The sequence below is a fragment of the Anastrepha ludens genome, chromosome 5 (assembly GCF_028408465.1).
Source record: "Anastrepha ludens isolate Willacy chromosome 5, idAnaLude1.1, whole genome shotgun sequence".
NCBI classification, from domain to species: Eukaryota; Metazoa; Arthropoda; class Insecta; order Diptera; family Tephritidae; genus Anastrepha; species Anastrepha ludens.
The window spans coordinates 78,502,726-78,522,615 of record NC_071501.1 but is presented as its reverse complement, the minus strand read 5'-3'; the positions used below and the strand labels follow the sequence as shown (position 1 = coordinate 78,522,615).

Below are 19,890 nucleotides of genomic sequence, written 5' to 3'. Positions count from 1 at the left end.
GGTTGAGTGAAGCTTTGCACCAACATTTCTGTTCCTTCCTATGGAAAACAATTCTGTGAAATCTGCTACGAAAAATCTGTTCCCCTCGCTGCACAAATAAATTAGTAAATCCTTTGCAAATATTTTCCATTTTATTTCTGCGTTTGGTGTGAAATATTTTCGGTTACACAATATCCATTTCAAATAAACCCATTCGAAGTGTTACATTAGATGGTTTAATGGAAAAATGTTGTTCACTTGTACGCGTCCAAATCTTCTCCTTATTTGCATAAACTCACTTCATATTTGTTTATTTGTTTGTTTGTTCATTTGTGCGATTATTCGTGTTGACTGTTAGTCACTGCTGACTCTTGAGCGCCGCGCCACACAGGCAGGCAACTGCTACTGACAGCGCATTGTGGCAGTGGCATGTTCCAGCACAAGTATAAGTGTGTATGTACCTATGTATGTAAGCAGTAGTCGGTGTGGGTAGTTTTTAATTACTTAATTTTTATTACGTGCACATGTAAATTTTACAGTAAATAAATTTCAATGGACATTTTATGCTTTTGAAATTTGACTTGCAGCAACATAATGTTACAATGCGTTATGCGTTCCGTTATGTTAGCAGTCATTTCCTGTGCCCCCTTTCTGGGGACTGGCCTGGTGCTGCGCTGCGTTTGGCTATCAAATTTTATGACGCATATTTTATGGCGTACAATAGCAAATACGAGTACGCAGGTAGAGGGGAAGCGGCTAAAATTTTATAACAGCACCAAGCAACACAACTGAATGTGAAACATAAAATTTGTTGCAAGCGTGAAATATACTTACAGTGTTCAAATTTATGCAAGCACAAGCACAAGCACAAGCACATACATACACACATACTAACAAAATGTATGCTCACGCATTATAAATGCTGAAATGGTATTTCTTTATTTGCAGAAAACGGGTTGGCTACTTGTAATTTAAAATTTTTGCATAGCTTTGAACCTAAGAATTTTGACTCCAAAATTTTAATTATATTATAAAACAAGCAAGCCATGGATGGGCTAACGAGTAATCGCATTGCGCCTTTTTGAAGTGAAACTTCTTTAGGCGCGTCGGGGGCCCCAAGGCAGATTGAAAATAGGCGAGTGAAACGGTAAGTTCGGAGCGTTACCGAAATCCGTCAAATGGGCTGGGCCAAGGAGCAGCTGCTCCTTCCCACTCTCGCCTATTCGCTCCCTCTGTCGCTCTCTCGCATCGCAAGCGCTGAACGATGTGAGGGAGCCACCGAGACACGCCGTCTCTCCCCTTCTCTCTCGAATGCCTTTCTTTCTCTCCCGTTTGCTCTATAGCAAACTACCCACGCCGTGCATCAGCCGTTCAGTAAGTGTGAAGCGAGGTTAGGATATTGCGTTGACCTGTGATTCGCACTGAACGAAGCGATATTCTTAATAGTTTTTACCAATATCGCTAAATCGAAGGAATATACGTATTACGGCTATTGATTTTTCTTTATTGCGTAACTATTTAGAGGAAATTCAGTGTGTGTTGGTGAACAATTAAGTTACGGGCAAAATGAGTCAGAGTGAGACTGGTGTGACCCAAACTTGCGCATCAGATGCGACTCATCAACAGATAGTTGTCTCCAATATGCCTGATGAAATACATGGCAATCCAAGGTAAATATATATTAAGTAAATATATCAAATAAATATATCAAAAAATATATCACATAAATGTACGATGAAATACATCACGAATGAGGGATTTTGAATACATAACCTCGTTAACGTGTGGGTTTGAATAGAAAATTCACTAAACTCGTAATTAATACACAGCCCCGGTAAATTGGTTTATCGCGTTCTTTCTGTCATCAATACGCTTTTTAATCGTAATATAAAATTGATTGGAAAATAAGAACACTAATATATGATCTAGGGACGTGATTTCTTCAACGGATTCGAATGTGGACGCGCTTCAAGCATCAAGTGCAGCAACAAATGCAGAGCCGAAGCCCACAATAACGAAATGGGCTGAATACAGTAGGAATTACAGACAGCATCAAAAACTCGCACGGCCTCCGAAACCTCCACCTAAAACGCAAGCTGCGATTAGTAAAGCGTACCGAGAACGTCAGAAATTGTTGAAATCGATTGAAACTGGTGCTGCAAACATTGCGCCATCAAAAGAAAAGCAACAGCGAAAAGTCGCTCAGCCCAATACGCCTGTTGCTCCAGTCCTTAGCCCAGATGATGGTCCACAACATATACAACATACGGTACAGGTGCATCGACAGTCTCAACCAATAACACAAAATGTTGCCAGAAAGACAACAACAGCTCAGCGGAAAAAATCAACTAAGATTAATAATAGAAACATATCTCAAATGGTATGTTCGAAGTGAATAATTGCGTCTTATAATACATTGATCGGGATTCTCACGGATTTTAATAATACATTAACATATAAAAAAAAAATATGAAAACCTGAATTTAACACGAGAGAGGGGGGAGAGATCTAAACCGGGGCTCCCATGCATGGAACAACCAACTTAGAAGTTTCACTTCTACCGTGCGTGAGTCTGACAGACCCTAGTTTCTTTTTAAGCTTAGTACTCGTAAAACAATCTAGCGTTGGAAGAATTTTGAATATCGGAATCATTTTTTGGTTTAGGCCGAGATCTCTACTCTTTGATAAGTTTCGTTACTTTTGATCCGCGCAGGTGCAGAAAATATTTGATTCACACTCCCCTGAAAGTGCCCTGAGCGGCTATTTTGTGTACGATTCAAGCAGCTTGCAACTTCTGTAGGAAGTCAGGCAAGAATTTCCTAATCAATAGCATATAGGAGCAGTCAAACAACCTTTTGGGGCCGAGCTAATGTAGGAAGGTAAATCATTATGGTACTGTTTCAACGCTTCCGGTTTGAGAACATATCAGGATCTGCAGTGTATGTAGTGTACCCATAAGTGCAGCCGCAAGTGAGTATTTGTCTTTGAGGAAGCAGTTGACTATATTCATAGTGATATAGAAGAGTAACTTTTAGCTTTCCACTAATCGAACCATAGTTCGGTAATTTATTAGTTTGATATAACCTCCAGCACAACCAATATTCATCAAATTGAGTCAGGAAACCAAAGGGAGCTATTCCTGGCCTCATGTTCTCATAAATTTTGAGCCAAGCACCAGACTAAACTTTTTCCATTTCAAATGATTTTTGATATTCTGTGTTGAAATCTGAATTTAGAATAGCCTTAACATGACAAAATTTCAGATATTTCGACACACGAAAGCGAAAGCACGATTTTTGGCGGTATTTGATGTTAGGTAACAACTTGAGATACATAAGAATATTTAATACCTTGCAAAGATTAAGATCTATTATCTCAAAATGCAGGGTTTGATTGAAAAGTAATGAGCCTTCCCGCGCAGAGCGTCCGCCAAGCGATCAACCGAATCGGCTGGTGGGGCAAAATGATCGTTGGACCTTCCCCTTTCACTAGAAACCGGTCCCAGCGCGTGAAAACTGTTTAAAAAGTGTGTTAGGATTTTGCAGTGGCGAAAATGCAGCTGATCATCTTTTTCGACTTTCGAGGCATCGTCCACAAGGAGTTTGTACCTCCAGGAAGCACTGTAAACGCGGCATTTTACAAAGAAGTGCTCCTTCGGCTGAAAAACCGCGTCGCCCGGGTTCGGCCCGACCCTGTCAACAATTGAACCCTTCATCACGACAATGCGCCGGCGCACAGCGCCGTCCTCTATGCCTCTGCATTGGCCAAGATGGGGGTTCCGGTACTTCCCCACCCTCCCTATAGCCCAGACCTGTCCCCTCCGGACTTCTTCTTGTTCCCGCGCCTGAAAAGAAAGCTGAAGGGGAGGCGTTTCGACTCCATCGAGGCGATAAAAGTGACAGCCGAATTGAACGCGATTTCGGCGGATGAGTTTAAAAAATGTTTCCTGCAGTGGAAGGACCGCTACCAGTGGTGTTTTGACGCTCAAGGGTCTTATAATGAAGAATATTAGTTGTATAAGCGAAAAGGTTTAATAAAACTGCGTAAAAAAGAAAGGCTCATTACTTTTCAATCAAACCCTGTACAGCTACTGTTTTTTGAATCGATTTTATTCGAATTTCGATTTTTTTGTGGCGATATGTTGGTACTCATGCCTGTCACCCATGCCGACGAGTTCGGCCATCTTGAATGTTCAGTTAATTGTTAACAGCTGCTTTGCCTGCACGTCTTTCGGCTGGTCTTCGATTTTTATCTATTCAAAAAGATGGATCAAAGAACCTGTATAAAATTTTGTGTGAAAAACGAAATTAAGTGCGCGGATGCATTCCGAATGTTGACTGTGTCATACGGAGAAGCTACTTTGAACCAAAGCAACGTTTATCGGTGGTGCAAAATGTTCTTAGAAGGCCGAGCGTGCCGGATGCCCGAGCACTTCAACAACAGGCGAAAAAATCGATGAAGTGAAGAAAATGGTATTGGCCAATCGTCGAATCACCGTTAAAGGAGTTGCTGAGGAACCAGACATGTCGATTGGCTCGTGCCATTCGATTTTTTTTCAATGATTTGGGCATGAGACAGGTCGCCGCAAAATTTGTACCAAAACTGCTCAATTTCGACCAAAAACAGCATCGCATGAACATTACTAATGAAATGTTGGACTCTGTCCGCGACGGCCGAAATTTGCTCCAGAGGGTCAGAACTGGTGACGAATTGTGCGTTTATGGTTATGACGTGGGAACCAAAGCTCAATCATCTCAATGGAAGCTGCCGCACGAACCAAGTGAATGTAAAAGTTTTGCTTACCGTTTTCTTCGATTTCAGGGGCATTGTGCATCATAAGTTCTTGCCACAGGGTAAAACGGTCCACAAGGAATATTAAATGCAAGTTATGCGCAATTTGCGCGAAGCGATCCGGCAGAAGCGCACGGATTTTTGAAAGCACAAAAATTGGCTCTTGCATCACGATAACGCCCCTGCTCACACATCGTTGCTTGGGCGCGACTTTTTGGCCAAAAATAACACACTAATGATGCCACAACCACCGTATTCCCCAGATCTGGCCCCCTGTGACTTTTTCTTATACCCGAAACTGAAGAGCCCATGAAAGGACGACGCTACGCTACGATTGACGAGATAAAGACGGCATCGAAGGAGAAGCTGAACAAGATAAAAAAAGGGTTTCGAAGTGCTTCGAAAATTGGAAAAAACGTTGGCATAAGTGCGTAATATCTTAAGGGGTTTACTTTGAAGGGGCAAAATAGATATTCATGAATAAATAAATAATTTTTGAAAAGAAAACACAAAATTTGCGATACTTTTTGAACACACCTCGTATATGTTTCTTAGACAGCGTTAGTTGAATTTATTCTGAGGTTGTATTTTGGTACAACTTCGGAAAGTCTAGTCTAAAATTGTTCTTCGATTTCATATTTTCAACAAAACGTCATAAATCGTGTCACTGCAAAAGAAATATAACCTCCGGCAGAACTTTCTACAGACAGTGGCCACTACTGCAAAATTTAAAACAAACTACTTCACTTTGGTGGTGAATTTAAAATATCCTACCATCTCGTCTCATATGCACCACGATGTCGCACTGTAAATATAATACTTCTTTTTTATATGTAAATGTAGGTCAAACTACAATAAAAATCATATTATGCAAAGCTTCAAATTATGTTAAAAATGTTAGGTAAATTTTCTAAAATTTTTCTGGTTATGTAGTTTGAGTTTTAGGAAAACAAAGTGTAAAAGTAACTACAGTTCGAATTAGAATTCTAAGAGATGTTCCTACTATACCGGCTCATGCTCCAAAGATAAAATATAATATTCCAATATCTTTATGATTTGTTGAGAATAATCATTGTCGCGATTAAGACAATTAAAATATTCTTTATTATTAAAGAGTAACTAAACGATTAAATGGCTGAAGATTAGGCGATAGATTGTAAATCTATTTATAAGGATAAATTATTTTTAATCAAAAAGTTTATTTTTATAAGGGTTTTAAATAAATACTAAATAAATAGATTTAACTAAATTTTAAGTTTAGAGCTTTATAGTCAATAATGACATTAGACTGCAATTCTAAAGGAGTATAAATATAGTATTACTAGGGCTTAAAAGATTTAACTTATATTTATAGCTTTGAAGGTTATTAGTTTATTTAACTTAAAGCGTATATGGTTCATTTTTGACAATTTTACTAACAAAGTGGATGCTCGAATTTGTTTGGGTAGAAGAGAAAGTTGTTTTTATTCCTTTAGCAAACGAATGGGAGGGTTTCGAAATACTCCCGAACATCGACTAGCCTTAGCAGTATATAAATTTCATTAGTTGAAAGAGTAAAAAGTAACCTAGTTTTATATATAAAACAGAGGGTCCTTCAAAAGAAAAAAATAATATAAAAAATATTAACATTTATTTTCATTTTACAAATCATGTCTGAGAAATCATAGCATTAAAGTGTCTGTATACAGGTAAAATCCGCCAAACCGTCGATTCATGAATGCCTAATTGTTGAGAAATTCGAGATATCGATGTTGAAGGTTGTTCAGCAACACTTTGCGCTACAGTAGCAATATTTTCCACATAACGTCCAGTTTTGGGACTTGCAGTTCCTTCTTTATTGTCAAAAGAACCATTTTCTTGTTGACCCAACCTTTACATTGTTGATTCATTCGGACGATTATTTCCACCAAAAAAATTAGGAACGATATATTGTTCTTAAAGATCCATCATTTTAATAATAAGTTTTAATAATTTTAACACGTTCATGGTAAAAATTGTTATATGACATTAAAAAAGGCGTCTGCAAATTATTCACTACTGGTATCTAGGCGCCACTGTGGAAAAACTTAAAAAAACTAGGTAGGTAGGTAGGTGGGGGGGTGTCATAAAGACACACTTAGACCTTTCGCAGGTCCATTTTGATACCACTGGAGCTTATCCTTACTCTACGTGTTCCTTTTCAAACCATCCGGTTGCTTTGATAAACGAGCAGAGCTTCTTTAGTTTTAGATGGGCTATGTCCGCTACATCTGTTAGAAATGATGTATCAGGAGTGCGCAGCCTTCTCATAGCTAGGCTTTCACACTCACATAAAAGGCGTCTGACTGTTTCCTCTTCTTCTGTATTAAGACAGCTTCTACAGAAATCGAAGTAAGGTAGTCCTAACCTTCTAGCGTGGCTGCCTATTAAACAATGACCAGTTAATACACCTATCATTTTTCTTATAGCTTCTCTGTTAAATCTTTGCAAGATCTTCGATCGACCGCTGTTCCAGTTCGGCCATGTCTGTCTGCTTAGTTCGCATGTTGTGAGGTTTTGCCAACTTGTATTTACCTTTTTGATGGTTTCCCTGTCTATAAGTAATTTACAAGTGGCTATGGGCATGGGTATCAGCGCCTTATCCGGTTCGAGATCGAGCGTTGTACCGGTTCGTGCAAGTTCATCCGCCTTACAATTTCCTGGGATGTCCCTGTGGCCTGGTACCCAGATAAGGTGCACCTTGTAGCACTTAGATACGGCGGCATCTAGTAGTTTAAAACATTCTAGAACTGTTTCTGACGAGTGCGTTTTTGATTCCAGCCCTTTTATTGCCGCTTGACTGTCCGAGTAAATGAAGACTTCATTTGTGGATAATACTCTCGTTTTTATTTCTGTAAGTCCCTCTTTTATGGCAGTGACTTCCGCCTGAAATACACTGCAATGGTCAGGTAAGCGAAATGATTGGCATACTCCGAGTTTATCGGAGTAGACCCCTCCACCTACTTTGTTGTCCAGTTTTGAGCCATCTGTATAGATGTTTAAATCATTTTCCTTAACAATAAGCCCGTTATCCCATTCCTCTTTGGAAGGAAATACTGCGACAAAGGGTTTATTAAAATTGATGTCCTTGGTCTTACAGAAATCCGTTGTGCTGGGAATGCAGGGGAATTGTTCTAAAATTGAAGACTGTCCTCTTTGGTTCGTTCTGAGTAGACCGATTTCTGTTAGTCTGAGAGTTGCTTTGGCAGCTGTTTGCTTACCGTACTGCTCTATTGGTAAAATGTTAAGCATAATATTTAGTGCATCTGTGGGTGTGGTTCTGAGGGCCCCGCAGATGCAAAGACTGGCCATTCTTTGTACGTGTAAAAAAACTTATTTTTGCTGTAAAATTCCACTAGAAATATGCACATGGTCTATTATAGATAAACTCTGTCGAGAAAGTAATTGGACGGTAATCAATCTTCAAAACAAAAAAAATTATTATCCATTAAAATGTATTGTCTTTATACCCAATAACATGGAAAGCTTCTGGAATAATTCACCCATGCCAAGGCAAAATATATTTCAAATGCATTTTCGGCATGATCCAGAAAAAAATGAAAACTCAACGAAGAATTTGAGCAAGGAAACTGAACCTGAACTGAAATTCAATGAGCTATGAAATTTAATACCCACTTGTTATTTAAAATTGTGATTAGATGATTTAAATTTTGTTTGAAAATTTTTCTAAATTTTTTAAATTTTTGTATGTGTTTTAAACTTTACTTTATACGTAATTGTTGCAGACTTAACAGTGTTTTCACAAAAAATGTCTCAAAATTAAAACAAGGGAAGAGTAGTTAAAACTTATATAAATATCGTGCATTGAATATTAAGCTGGCCACGGGTGTATGTGTTTACCAACTAATAAAGGGGATTTGAAAGAGGCAACTTGAGTTTCGGAAAGAGAAAAAAGTTCGTCGTTTCCGAATTCAGTTGAATATGGGGGTGGTTTAATGATATTTATTTCGCTATTGTTCAGAATTTTATTAACAATGTTTGTCTTCAAAGGCAGTGTGTTATGGTGTTACGAAATCCATGAGATATTCTGCGACAATTCGGACTTTTCAGGCGAATTTGTTACTTGAAATGCCGACTAACACCCAGATAATATTTATTGCTCAATGTCTGACCTTGTCTTTGAAATAATATATTATTTTTAGGGGACTAATTTCTGGAACCTTTTATATCTTTAACTCATATAACTTATCTTCATAATTTTCACGAAACTGCAAACATTTTAAATTTATTGAGCTTCGAAGGCAGTTAAAAAGTGCGAATTTGAAATTAACTCAAGTGCATGACAATTGAGAGCTCCTTCCAGTGCAGAATATCAATAGTAATGTCATTCAAGTTGCATTACAACGCAAGTGAAACTACCAACAGAAATTAAAAAAAAAAGAAATTTTTTATGTCAACTTTCATACATTCAATTAGAAGTAATAAACTCGCTAAATATACGGTTTTACCAGGCAAAGTTTCTCACTTTTGTGTGTTAACCACAACACACAAATCTCTGTGTACGAAACTCTCCCTCTCTACATGCATTGATAAGTACGAGTATGTGAGCCACACATATTGCATAACAGCGGCGCCCTCACACATTTTCATTAACACGCATAGCCTTACGCTAGCGCATACGCATGGCTACCCCTTTGTCTCTGCTGAACTCTAACAGGTTTTGCTTGATTGTTCTCTAACCCACAAAAACACTCCCCTTCTCGTGCGAAACTGATTTTGCACGCTGTTATGCATTTCAATTAATGCCACATCGCTTATAGTCTCAATAGTCTCACCCGATGCTTTCTCTGTTCTTTTCTTTGCAGTTACACCAAAGCATGGACCGCAAATAACCGGCGGTCAGCCTCGATACCAAATTGACGACATTGTGCGCGTGAACTGCACGTCGGCGCCATCCAAGCCTGTGTGTCATCTCAGTTGGTTAATTAATGGCGTACATGTGAATCGTACATATCTGCGGCCATACGACCCAATCATTGTCGGGCGTGAGGGTTTGGAAATGGCGCGACTGGGATTGGAATTTCGAGTGCGTAAACGATTTTTCAAACACGGCGACATGAAGTTGAAGGTGAGTTGAATATTTTTTGCATTTTACCTTTTCTTTTTCACTTAATAATTTGCTAGTGGGGAGTTTGATTGTGCGCTTAGAAAAAAAAAATATGTTGTGTAAATAAACCGAATGCTGGTCAAAAGCTGCAAGTAATTATTGTTGCCTGTAACTTACTTTCAAAAACCGACTATTCGCTTCAATAAACAAGATTATACTGTATAAATTACACGGGAGTTCCATGGTAATGCAGGTGCGTGTGAAGCTGCTTGTTGGAGAGAGTATTGATGGCAATTCCGAAACTCTGGACACTTATCTTATGTAGAAAAAAAAATTGTTCAAATAGTTCGCTGGTGTTGGAGTGGTAAAAATAACAAAACGTAAAAAAGCATAAGTGGCTGAAGGGACTTTAAAATAAAATTCTCGGAAAGTTAAATCATTTCTATTTAGCTCGGTCAACTTTAAAGCGTTCAACAGATACTACCTAAAAATTTTATTATCAACCTTAAATGCTGAAAGTACGCCACTTCAATTTGAATGATTTTGTCAAATTTCCACCATTTCCTTAAGGAATGTAAAGTAAATAACTATTGGATACCTAAATTTAAATTATTGCTACTTATCAACTTCGCAGAAAATTCAGCTGAAGTGCAAGTATGCGTATGTAGAAGTAATTATTGTATATCGAGTTTATGTCCATTGCACATAAAAATAAGCGAATGACCAATTTTTGCCTGACAACAAAGTGTACGTAACTACCAAAATAAACACACACAATTAAGAATGCACACACGCAGAGCGAACAATAAAAATATAAATCTTCAAAGACGTACATATATTCATTGACACACTTGCAATTAAATTACATACACACACACAACAGTTTATTGACTGTCATATCAGGCAGTGGATGCCGTCCTCCATACCACACAATAAACGGCCCTCACGCTCGTACACATAAAGAATATAACCAAAGCGTGAGGTTGCTGTGAAAGCGCTCAGGGCGTATTTGTATAGCTTGTTGTATTTGTATTGCGATTGTCCGCACGCTTGGTGGCAATTGTGTTAACAGGACTCTGTAAGTCATTAAAGTGCGTGCCAAGCAGAAGGGTATGTATGTATGCATTTACGTCTCTAGGTACAGTTTGGCAAGAAGGTGTTGTTACAAAAGGAAAAATATTCTTTTTTATTTAAACTTGAGCAAATTGCTGGTTCGCATAAAAATGTAATTTGGAAATTGAGTAATAAAATAAAACAAAAACTTTTATTTCTGTTTATTTTAACATTTTTCATATATTTTTAAATTAAAAATCAAATTTAGCTAATTCTTTAAAAATTTAATTACTAATTAATATTACAGTCAAACTGAAATATTTGATCAAAAATTTATTTTTATTGAAATTCAGTTTCTGTTCCTATTCACTTATTTGTTTTTTTTTTTTTTTGTTTAAATTAACAAATAATAAGATTAAACTCTTTTTTAATTTAATTCACTTTTTATTTATTAATTTAATTTTACTGTTTTTGAAAATTTTTAACATTTTTGTTAAACACAATTTTTTTTTGTTAAGATAAAAATTTATTATTTTAACAAAATTTGAAAACTAAGGATTTAACAAGGAATTTGAATTTACATTTAAGTTAAATTTTATTATTTGCATAAAAAAACATTATTAAATATGGGGTTATCTAATAAGAGGTGTTATTTTGATATTCAAAAAAAACAAAAACTATTTTTTAATATAAATGATCGGATGTTTATTTCATTATAAAGAGGTATGTGGTTATGGTATGTGGCCACAAAAGATGAACAGTTTCACCGCGACGGTAATCGAGATCTACCAGAAAGATGGGAAAAAGTAGTAGTCAGCCATGGGCAATAGTTTCAATGATTCACTTGTAATCAGTTTTTTTCAGAATATAGTTTTATTTTGATCAAAAAAACAGCGGGAACTTAGTTGCGCACCTAATAAAAAAATAGTTTTTTTATTCAAAGTTCAACTGGACTACTTTATTAACAAATTTATTTTCATTAAGTTTTAATGTTTTATTTTAATGAAAACAGGCAAAGGATAAGAGACTAAAACTCTTGAGTATTTATAGGGTGAGTCATGTAAAATTTGATTTTTTAATCGGCTATAAAAAAAAAACGGATCAATATTTTTTCAAACCTTTTTTTTTATTTTGAAGATTGAACATTGTCATTTATGAGTGAACAATAATATCGTTTAAATAACCGCCACGACTGGCTTTACATTAGGCCATTCGATCAACCCAATTTTTAAGCACATTTTCGATTGTTTGGACTCCAATTTCATGAAAGGCAACTTCGATTTCGTGTTTTAAAGCATCAATCGTCTCTGGATGGTCCGCATAGCATTTGTCCTTAACGGCTCCCCACAAAAAATAGCCCAACGGGCTTAAATCACAGCTCCGAGGCGGCCAATTGATATCGGAATTTCGGCTGATTATTCGGTTTTCAAAAACGGGAGCCAAAAGTTCGAGTGTAACTTTGGCAGTGTGACAAGTTGCACCGTCCTGTTGAAACCAAATGTCGTCGTTGTCATCCTCTTCAATTTTCGGAAACAAAAGCTCGTTGAGCATGTCACGGTAACGTTCGCCATTTACTATAACCGCGGCTCCCCGCTCATTTTCGAAAAAAATGGCCCGATGATGCCGCCAGACCAAAAACCACAACAAACAGTGGCTCGTTGTGGATACATTTGCTTCTCTACAGAAACGCATGGATTTTCTGAGCCCCAAATCCGACAATTTTGCTTATTGATGTAGCCAGTGCTTATTGACGTAGAAGTGAAAATCAGAAAAGAAGAAGAAGGCTCAATACTTTGGAAATAGGTTTTCAATATTTCCTCATTTTGTTCAAGCGTATAGCGTCCCATTTCGTAAATGTCAAACCTTTAAGTAAATTATGAACTCATTTGACATGTCATTTGTGTTACCATTCTCAAATAAATAGGTGGTTCAAAAAGCAAACGCTATATGGCCCTCCCTGTAGTTGCACAAATTCAAGATGTCTATTTTAAAACTACAATTTTTTTTATTTCTATTTTTTTAAATTTAGTTTATTTAATCTGAATAATTATTATATTTAACACTTACCTTAATGTTATTGAAAATTTTGCTTAAGTATTTTAGTAATAATAAAATTATGAAATAATTTCGAAAAATTTCCATATGTTATCTTGGCTTGGCGCTAAATTGTTATCGATAAAAGAGATCGAGACCTTGAGCATAGAACCTCTCTCTCTCGAAGTTGAAATCTTGTAGTCTTCACCTTTACGACACACGAATACAGTGCATGCTTTATAACCATAACGGTTCACTAGAGATAGTGGACGTAGTGTTTTGAAGTTAAGTTTCCCCGTCAGTTTATATGAAAATTTAGCACACTAAAATTTTGATACAATTGATAAGTACAAAAATGTGATATGATAATAGATATATATTATTACAAAACTTTGACCACTCTGGCCATACTTGTAGGTCAAAATACGATAAATAACTATGCGAATGTGCAAAAGAATTTAATTTTAATACAGAAATATATTTATGCACTGAAATTAAGAACTAACAGTAAACTGACTCCTATAAAAACACTTTCTTGACAAACTGTGCGTAGGTGACAAACAGTGCCCGTGTAGGTACAGTGTGGCGTATACGTAACATTTGCTCAAAATCACTAGGCAAGTAAGTAGGAAGGCTATGCATTATACATGCGACACGTATTGTACTATTTGAGATGCCTGCAATGTTTACACTGTATTTTCTTTTATTACTTTTCCACTTGTTTGCTGTAGTAATAAAAGTGGGCCAGCGAAATGTGCAAGTACAGGAACGGAAATTTGTGAATGCGACGATGAATGTTGCTTGAATGCTACATACAAGTTAGAGTGTGTGTACAGTAGTATTGGCACTGGCTAGCTACTCATGAGTGTTTGTGTAACTTAGTAGCTGTCGAAATGAAGAAATTTATATTTCAAGCTTTCTTTAGTGGCAATCTTATTTAAGTAAATATAAATAGCATCAACCCAGCATTTGTTTGTGTATATGTGTGTGTGTGTGTGTGGAGTGGGTGAGATACTAGTGTGCGATTACATGAACTTAATTGAATTACATTACATTTTCAACATCATTCCATCTTAGCAATTGATTAAGGAATTCTTGTTTTTATTTACATTTTACAGTGTGTGGCCAAAATATCGTCGGTTTATTGGCAGAGCAATGAAGAGAGTGTAGCAAATGAAAAGCATCAGAAGATACCGGTGCTTGAATCGCGTGAAACCGTTGTAGCAAAATCAAGATTGCGCGACAAAACATTAGAAGGTAAGTAAAATACACCACAGACCGGAAAGAGTTAGGATTTGTCAAGTAGCAAAGTTTAAATTCACAGCCACTACAGTGCTTAATAACAGTAACAGAGAGCTTAATAATTTTGTTTCATGTCTTTCAGTTAAAATTCTTTTTAATTTCACTTCTTACTACTGCTTATATTTACTACATTCTTTAACCGAAACCATGAAAATGAGACTTTCAACCTTTATACGAAATAACAAAGAATTAAACGAATTTGCGGCAAAGTTTTGAGTTTATTAACGTAAAATTTTAGAGTCTCCAGCTTTATAGCCTAATAGAGTTTGATTAGAGTGTAATTTGATTAATTAAAAAACCGTCTCAATTAAAAAAAATATGGTTTGATCACGGCTCATGCGGTTTTCTTCCAAATAAGCACTCAAATTCATAAAAACTGGTGTTGGTTTATTTTAATTTTTATGCAAACGGTTTTCCTCATTTTTTTTACCACAAATTTATTTCAATATAATAATAATAGATAATAAATTGCTGAAAACAGTCGGAAAAAAATTATAAAAAATTCAAGCAAATTACTAGCCGCTTAAAGCGTGCCCTTGCTAAATTTAATAAAATTTCATTAGACGTATTATTATTATTATTACTATTTTTTAAGCTTAAATGAAAAATCCCAAATACAGTGTGGCTGATGAATTTTGCTACATTAAGAAACTCAAATAACTTTTTTTTAGTGTATGGAATTCATTTATTTTTTTTTCAAGTTGAAGGTCATTAAATTTTATTAAATGTAGCTTAACTAATTTTAAAAATAATTTAATTTAAATGCCCCCCATGCTCGTTGACACAAGTGCGGCATCTTAGTAAAAAGTTGTTCATTGCTGCTTTGAGAGTTGCGACAGAAATAGCCGGAATTGTTGCCCGAATGGATTATTTTAGTTCATCCAAATTTATTGGCTTTGTTTTATAAACTTCTTGTTTACATAAACCCCACAAGAAAAAGTCAGGTGCAGTAAGGTCAGGCGACCTGGGGGCCAACGAAATTCGGAGTTTCTTGAAATCAGTTTATTGGGAAATTTTCGTCGCAACTCTGTCATAACAGTCTGGGCTATGTGAGACGTTGTCCCATCTTGTTGAAGCCACACAGAGTTGAAAGGAATTCTCTTTTGGCGTAGTTCTGGATAGAAAAATTCTTTCAGCATTTTCAAATAACGGTCTCCAGTAACCGTAACGGTGTGACCATTTTCTTCAAAAAAATAAGCCCCGACAATACAGCGTGAAGAAACCGCACACCACACTGTCACGCGAAGAGGATGCAATTCCGTCTGGTGGAGTATCTGTGGGTTAGAAGTACTCCATATTCGACAATTTGGTTTGTTCACATTGCCGTTTAAATCGAAATGGGCCTCATCAGACATGAAAAGGCAGTTTAACATGTTTTGGTCTTCTTCCACCATTTGCAGGATCTTCTGGCAAAATTCCAAGCGAATCGGCAAGTCTGCTGCATTCAGTTTGTTAACCATTTGAATTTTGTAGGGAAATAAGTTTAAATCTTTTTGCATTATTGTTTGCAAAGACTGTCGGCTGACACCAAGTTGAGCAGATAAGCTTCTTGTTGAAACCCTTGGATTGCTTTGTATAGCTGCAGCTACAGCAGCGATCGTTTCCTCCGTCCGAACTGGTGGGTTTCGATGATAAGGCCTTCTTGTGACTGTTCCTTGCTCAGCAAAACTATTCACCAGTCTCATTATGGTCCATCTGCTCGGGGGATCGCCGCCAAACATCCGCCTGTACTCTCTCTGTACCAAAACTACGGACTCCAGTGCGTGATAGCGGCGGACTATCCAAATTCTTGTTTGCGTGTCCCAGTTATCCATTTTAATAAATTCTAAAGATCAATCAGCAAATTAAAACAAAAATGGAACAGATAACTTAAAAAGAAAAAAAGTTATTCAATTTTTTTTTGGTAGCGGCTTTCATCAGCCACCCTGTTATAGGGTTTTAGCTGAATAATAAAATATAGGGTTTTCCAATAAGAGGTGTTATTTTGATATTCAAACAATGGTTTCGTTGCTTGTGTGGCACGTAGCGCCGTCTTCTTGAAAACAAACGTTGTGCAGATCAGTGCCATTCAATTCCGACCATAAAAATCGTTAATCATCTCTCGATAGCGCAATTCATTTCCCGTAACTGTTGCTCCAGCTTCATTTTCGGAAAAATAAGGTCCAATGACTCCGCCGGACAATAAACCGCACCAAACATTCACTCGTTGAGGATAGAGAGACTTTTCAACAATAACTCTTGGATTTTCTGAGCCCTATACCCGACAATTTTGTTTGTTGACGAAGCAACCGAGGTGGAAATGGGCCTCATCACTCAAGTCGATATTTCGATGGAATTCCGGATCATTTTCATGCAAAGAATTCCAATACTACTTTAAAAATAATTACTTATTGTTTAAATTTAACAGATTGTTATTTAAAAAAGAAATAGTAAAAAAACAAAAATTTAAAAACTGTATGAGTTATCATGCAGACCGTGCCGGAAAAAGTAGTGTCGAGAAAAACGAGTTTAAGGTAGGGTCGCAAAATCGAAATTTTTTTTCTTCACTCATCTTATAGTAAATCATTTCAAGAATGTTGTGTCAAAATTTTAAGTGGATCGGAGCAGAACTCTCAAAGTTATAGCCTTTGTAGGCACTCTACCTCGAATGCGGAGCATCGATAATTTCTCAGAGTCATTTTTTCAAACGCGTTTTTCCCGAAACGACTTCTTAAAAGTCGGTGCCAATCACAACTCCGAAACTATTCAACCGATTCTTTTCAAATTTGGCACACGTTTTCTAAATCAAAAATACCTCCCCCCTACACTGTTTTTTTTTTATTTTTTTTTTTTAAGGTTGTTTTTCACTTACAAATATGGCGAAATTTTTCGCCAAAAATGCTCGTTTTACGTTTTTTTGCCACCAAAACTACAAAAATGAAAAAAAAAAATTTTATTAATGTAGGGGGGAGCATTACGTCATACTTTAACTAAAAAATTCGACTTTTTTAGTTTCAGATGATTCTACGACGAATGCCGATTGGCACCGCAGAGCACCTCTCGAAAAACATATCTCCAAAAAAACTCTGTCATGGGCTTATTTGTCAATATTTTATTATTAATATCTTTTAAAAACTTATTGAAAAGATGTACAATAACATGCAACTGATTTTATTAAAGTATCTTAAGCCATATTTCTGTAAAAAATTCAAAAAATTCAAACCCTACCCCCCCCTTAAAGTTTGAGGTGCAGGAGCGCGCGAATCGCTCTCTACCTAGTTAATATGCTGCAGAAGCTATGATATAGGAAATTTCCGCGTGAAAATTTCACAGTATATTAACAAAATACTATGCTTTCGGAATATTAAAAAAAAAATCGATTTTTTGAAAATTCTGGACGTATTTAACCCCTTAATATAAATAAATAAGTAAATAAAAAATTTGCTAAAACTAAATTCAAAAGTTTAATGTTAAAATTTATGCTCGCAAAAATGTGCTTTTTCGATTGGTGAATTTCAAAAAAAAAAACGTTGTTTTTGCTTATTATATTATATATTTTTATTTTCCTCTGACTCTGACTTAGTGCTTATATTTAATATTAATTGTAAAATTTTTAAAAATTATTAAATTTTCTTTAAACATTTCTGTCTGAAAACTTTTTATGTTTACAAAAGTATTGTAATACAAAATACAAAAATACTAACGAGCCCAAATAAAACGCTTGCACTATTACTTTTAAACTGTTTAAACTATTTACTTTTACTTAAACACTTGCCCTTAACTTTTGACGCACACTGTTTTCTTGTGTCCGTAATATATTTATATTGACATATTCCTTAATGCATTATTTATTATGCATTAATAAATCGGGTATCGCTTGATTTTCCTTTCATTAGCATACACTTTGAACTGTCCTTCTCCTTCTTGTTGATAAATTCATTACTCGTTATTTTCCTCTTTTGAAAATTTCAAACTGTTCTCATTTTTGTTATTTCAGATAATCAACTTAAAGATGCCAGCACCTCATCAGCAGCCACATCAACAGCCACGACGTTCATTCCATTAGCCGCTCAATATTCGATACTTCTGCAATTCACGCCAACGCTACTCCTACTCTCGCTGCCGTCTTTAGCAGCTGCTCTGCCACTGTTAATAACATTTCTGTGTCAATATTGCCAATTTAATATTAGTATGCGTCGACGAGGCTATCGATTGCTGGCGTGTCATGATCACTGCAGCTATTGGAGGTGGTGGAGACACAAGTTTTACTCGGTTGGCAGATGACAATTAGCTTTGACATATTAAATGTGATGGCCGTTGCAACAGCAACAACAGCAACAGCAGCAGTAGCAGTAGCAGTAGCAGGAGCAGCAACAGCAATGGCAATGGCAACGGCAACAGTAAAAGCAATGAAAGTTCTCAGCTGTTGTCAGTCTACTCGTGCATACATAAATTGTTGAGGACTAATTCTATTCGCGTTTTTCGTTGCGAATCATTTAATTTTTGATTAGATCATCTCTAATTGTACTGAATTGCAAATGCTATAAGTGTTTGCCATTTCAATGGCAATGTAAAAACCAAGTAAAGATAGTTTTAAAATATAATAATAATAATTTAAGTAGAAAATAAAATAATGTTAAAGATAAAAGATGTAACCTAATTTTTATATAATAAGCATTTTTAATTTTTAATTTTTTTTTGGATTTCCAAGTGAGAGGTAGAGAGCGAGTTCTTTGCTGAATATTATTGATGGCTTATTTGAATTTGTTTCATATATTTTCTGACAGCTAAATTATCTATTTACTTACATTTATTCACAGAATTGAAAAATATTAATTTTATTTCAGCCTATAAAATAAATTTTTATTAGTTAAACATTATTTTTGGTTGCTTTTAAACTTCATAATTGTAAATCCACTGCATTTTAGGATAGTTTCAACACATATAAAGTTGACTGCTTTAATTTTGAGATAGAAAGTATAAAAATAAATAAATATTTATGACAGAAAATTAATTTCCAATACATTAGACCTCTTCTATTTGCCACTTCTCTGCTCGCTATCTATCTGCTCAGCTCACTACGGCGAAAAACTTGCATGTAAGAGCAACAATAAAGTTATCGAGCAAGATTCATTGCTAGCGAGTATGGTTATGTTGTTGTTGTTGAAGTGGTTGAGTATTTCTACTGAAATAATACTGCTAATTAGCGACCAGCAACGTTTCACTACCACAGTCCTCGTGTGATGATGCCTTTTTTTTTTGTTTTTTTTGTTTTTGTTTGCTTCTAAGTCAGATCCATTTAGTGAGGTCCGAGTATAGCAGCAAGTTCTTTATCTCGATGTCTGAGATCAAATTAATGGCTGTAAGAAATTCTTACCGAAAGAGCGAAGGCGCGCCCTAGCTAACCCTCAACATTCACATAGGTAGTGGAAAAGACTTTCCTGCATCCCTTCCGATTGACAGCTTCTGCAGATGGGATTGAAGGGGAAGTTGAGTCTAGCTACATGATCCCCTACTTTCCAATGGCCTGTAAGTATTGCAGTAATGCGTGAGATGTTTGGTCGAGAACATCCTAAAAGGTGATTCGTCCTTTGAATTTTGTATGCTGGCTATGTGTTCTTTGTTGTAATACATGTAGTTAATTGCTTCCACCTTCTTTCGGCTAA

The 19,890-nt window shown here is 36.1% G+C and overlaps 1 protein-coding gene across 1 annotated transcript in view; it reads left to right on the top strand.

Moving 5' to 3' along the window:
* The window catches only part of LOC128863707 (uncharacterized), a 156,289-nt gene extending 137,353 nt beyond the window's left edge, over positions 1-18,936 (top strand). The window contains exons 5-7 of the mRNA XM_054102991.1: positions 9,615-9,877; positions 14,062-14,200; positions 18,222-18,936. Of these exons, the coding sequence (XP_053958966.1) occupies positions 9,615-9,877; positions 14,062-14,200; positions 18,222-18,508 (689 nt within the window). The 3' untranslated portion in view covers positions 18,509-18,936. The remainder of the gene's footprint in view (positions 1-9,614; positions 9,878-14,061; positions 14,201-18,221) is intronic.
* Positions 18,937-19,890: the final 954 nt, after the last annotated feature.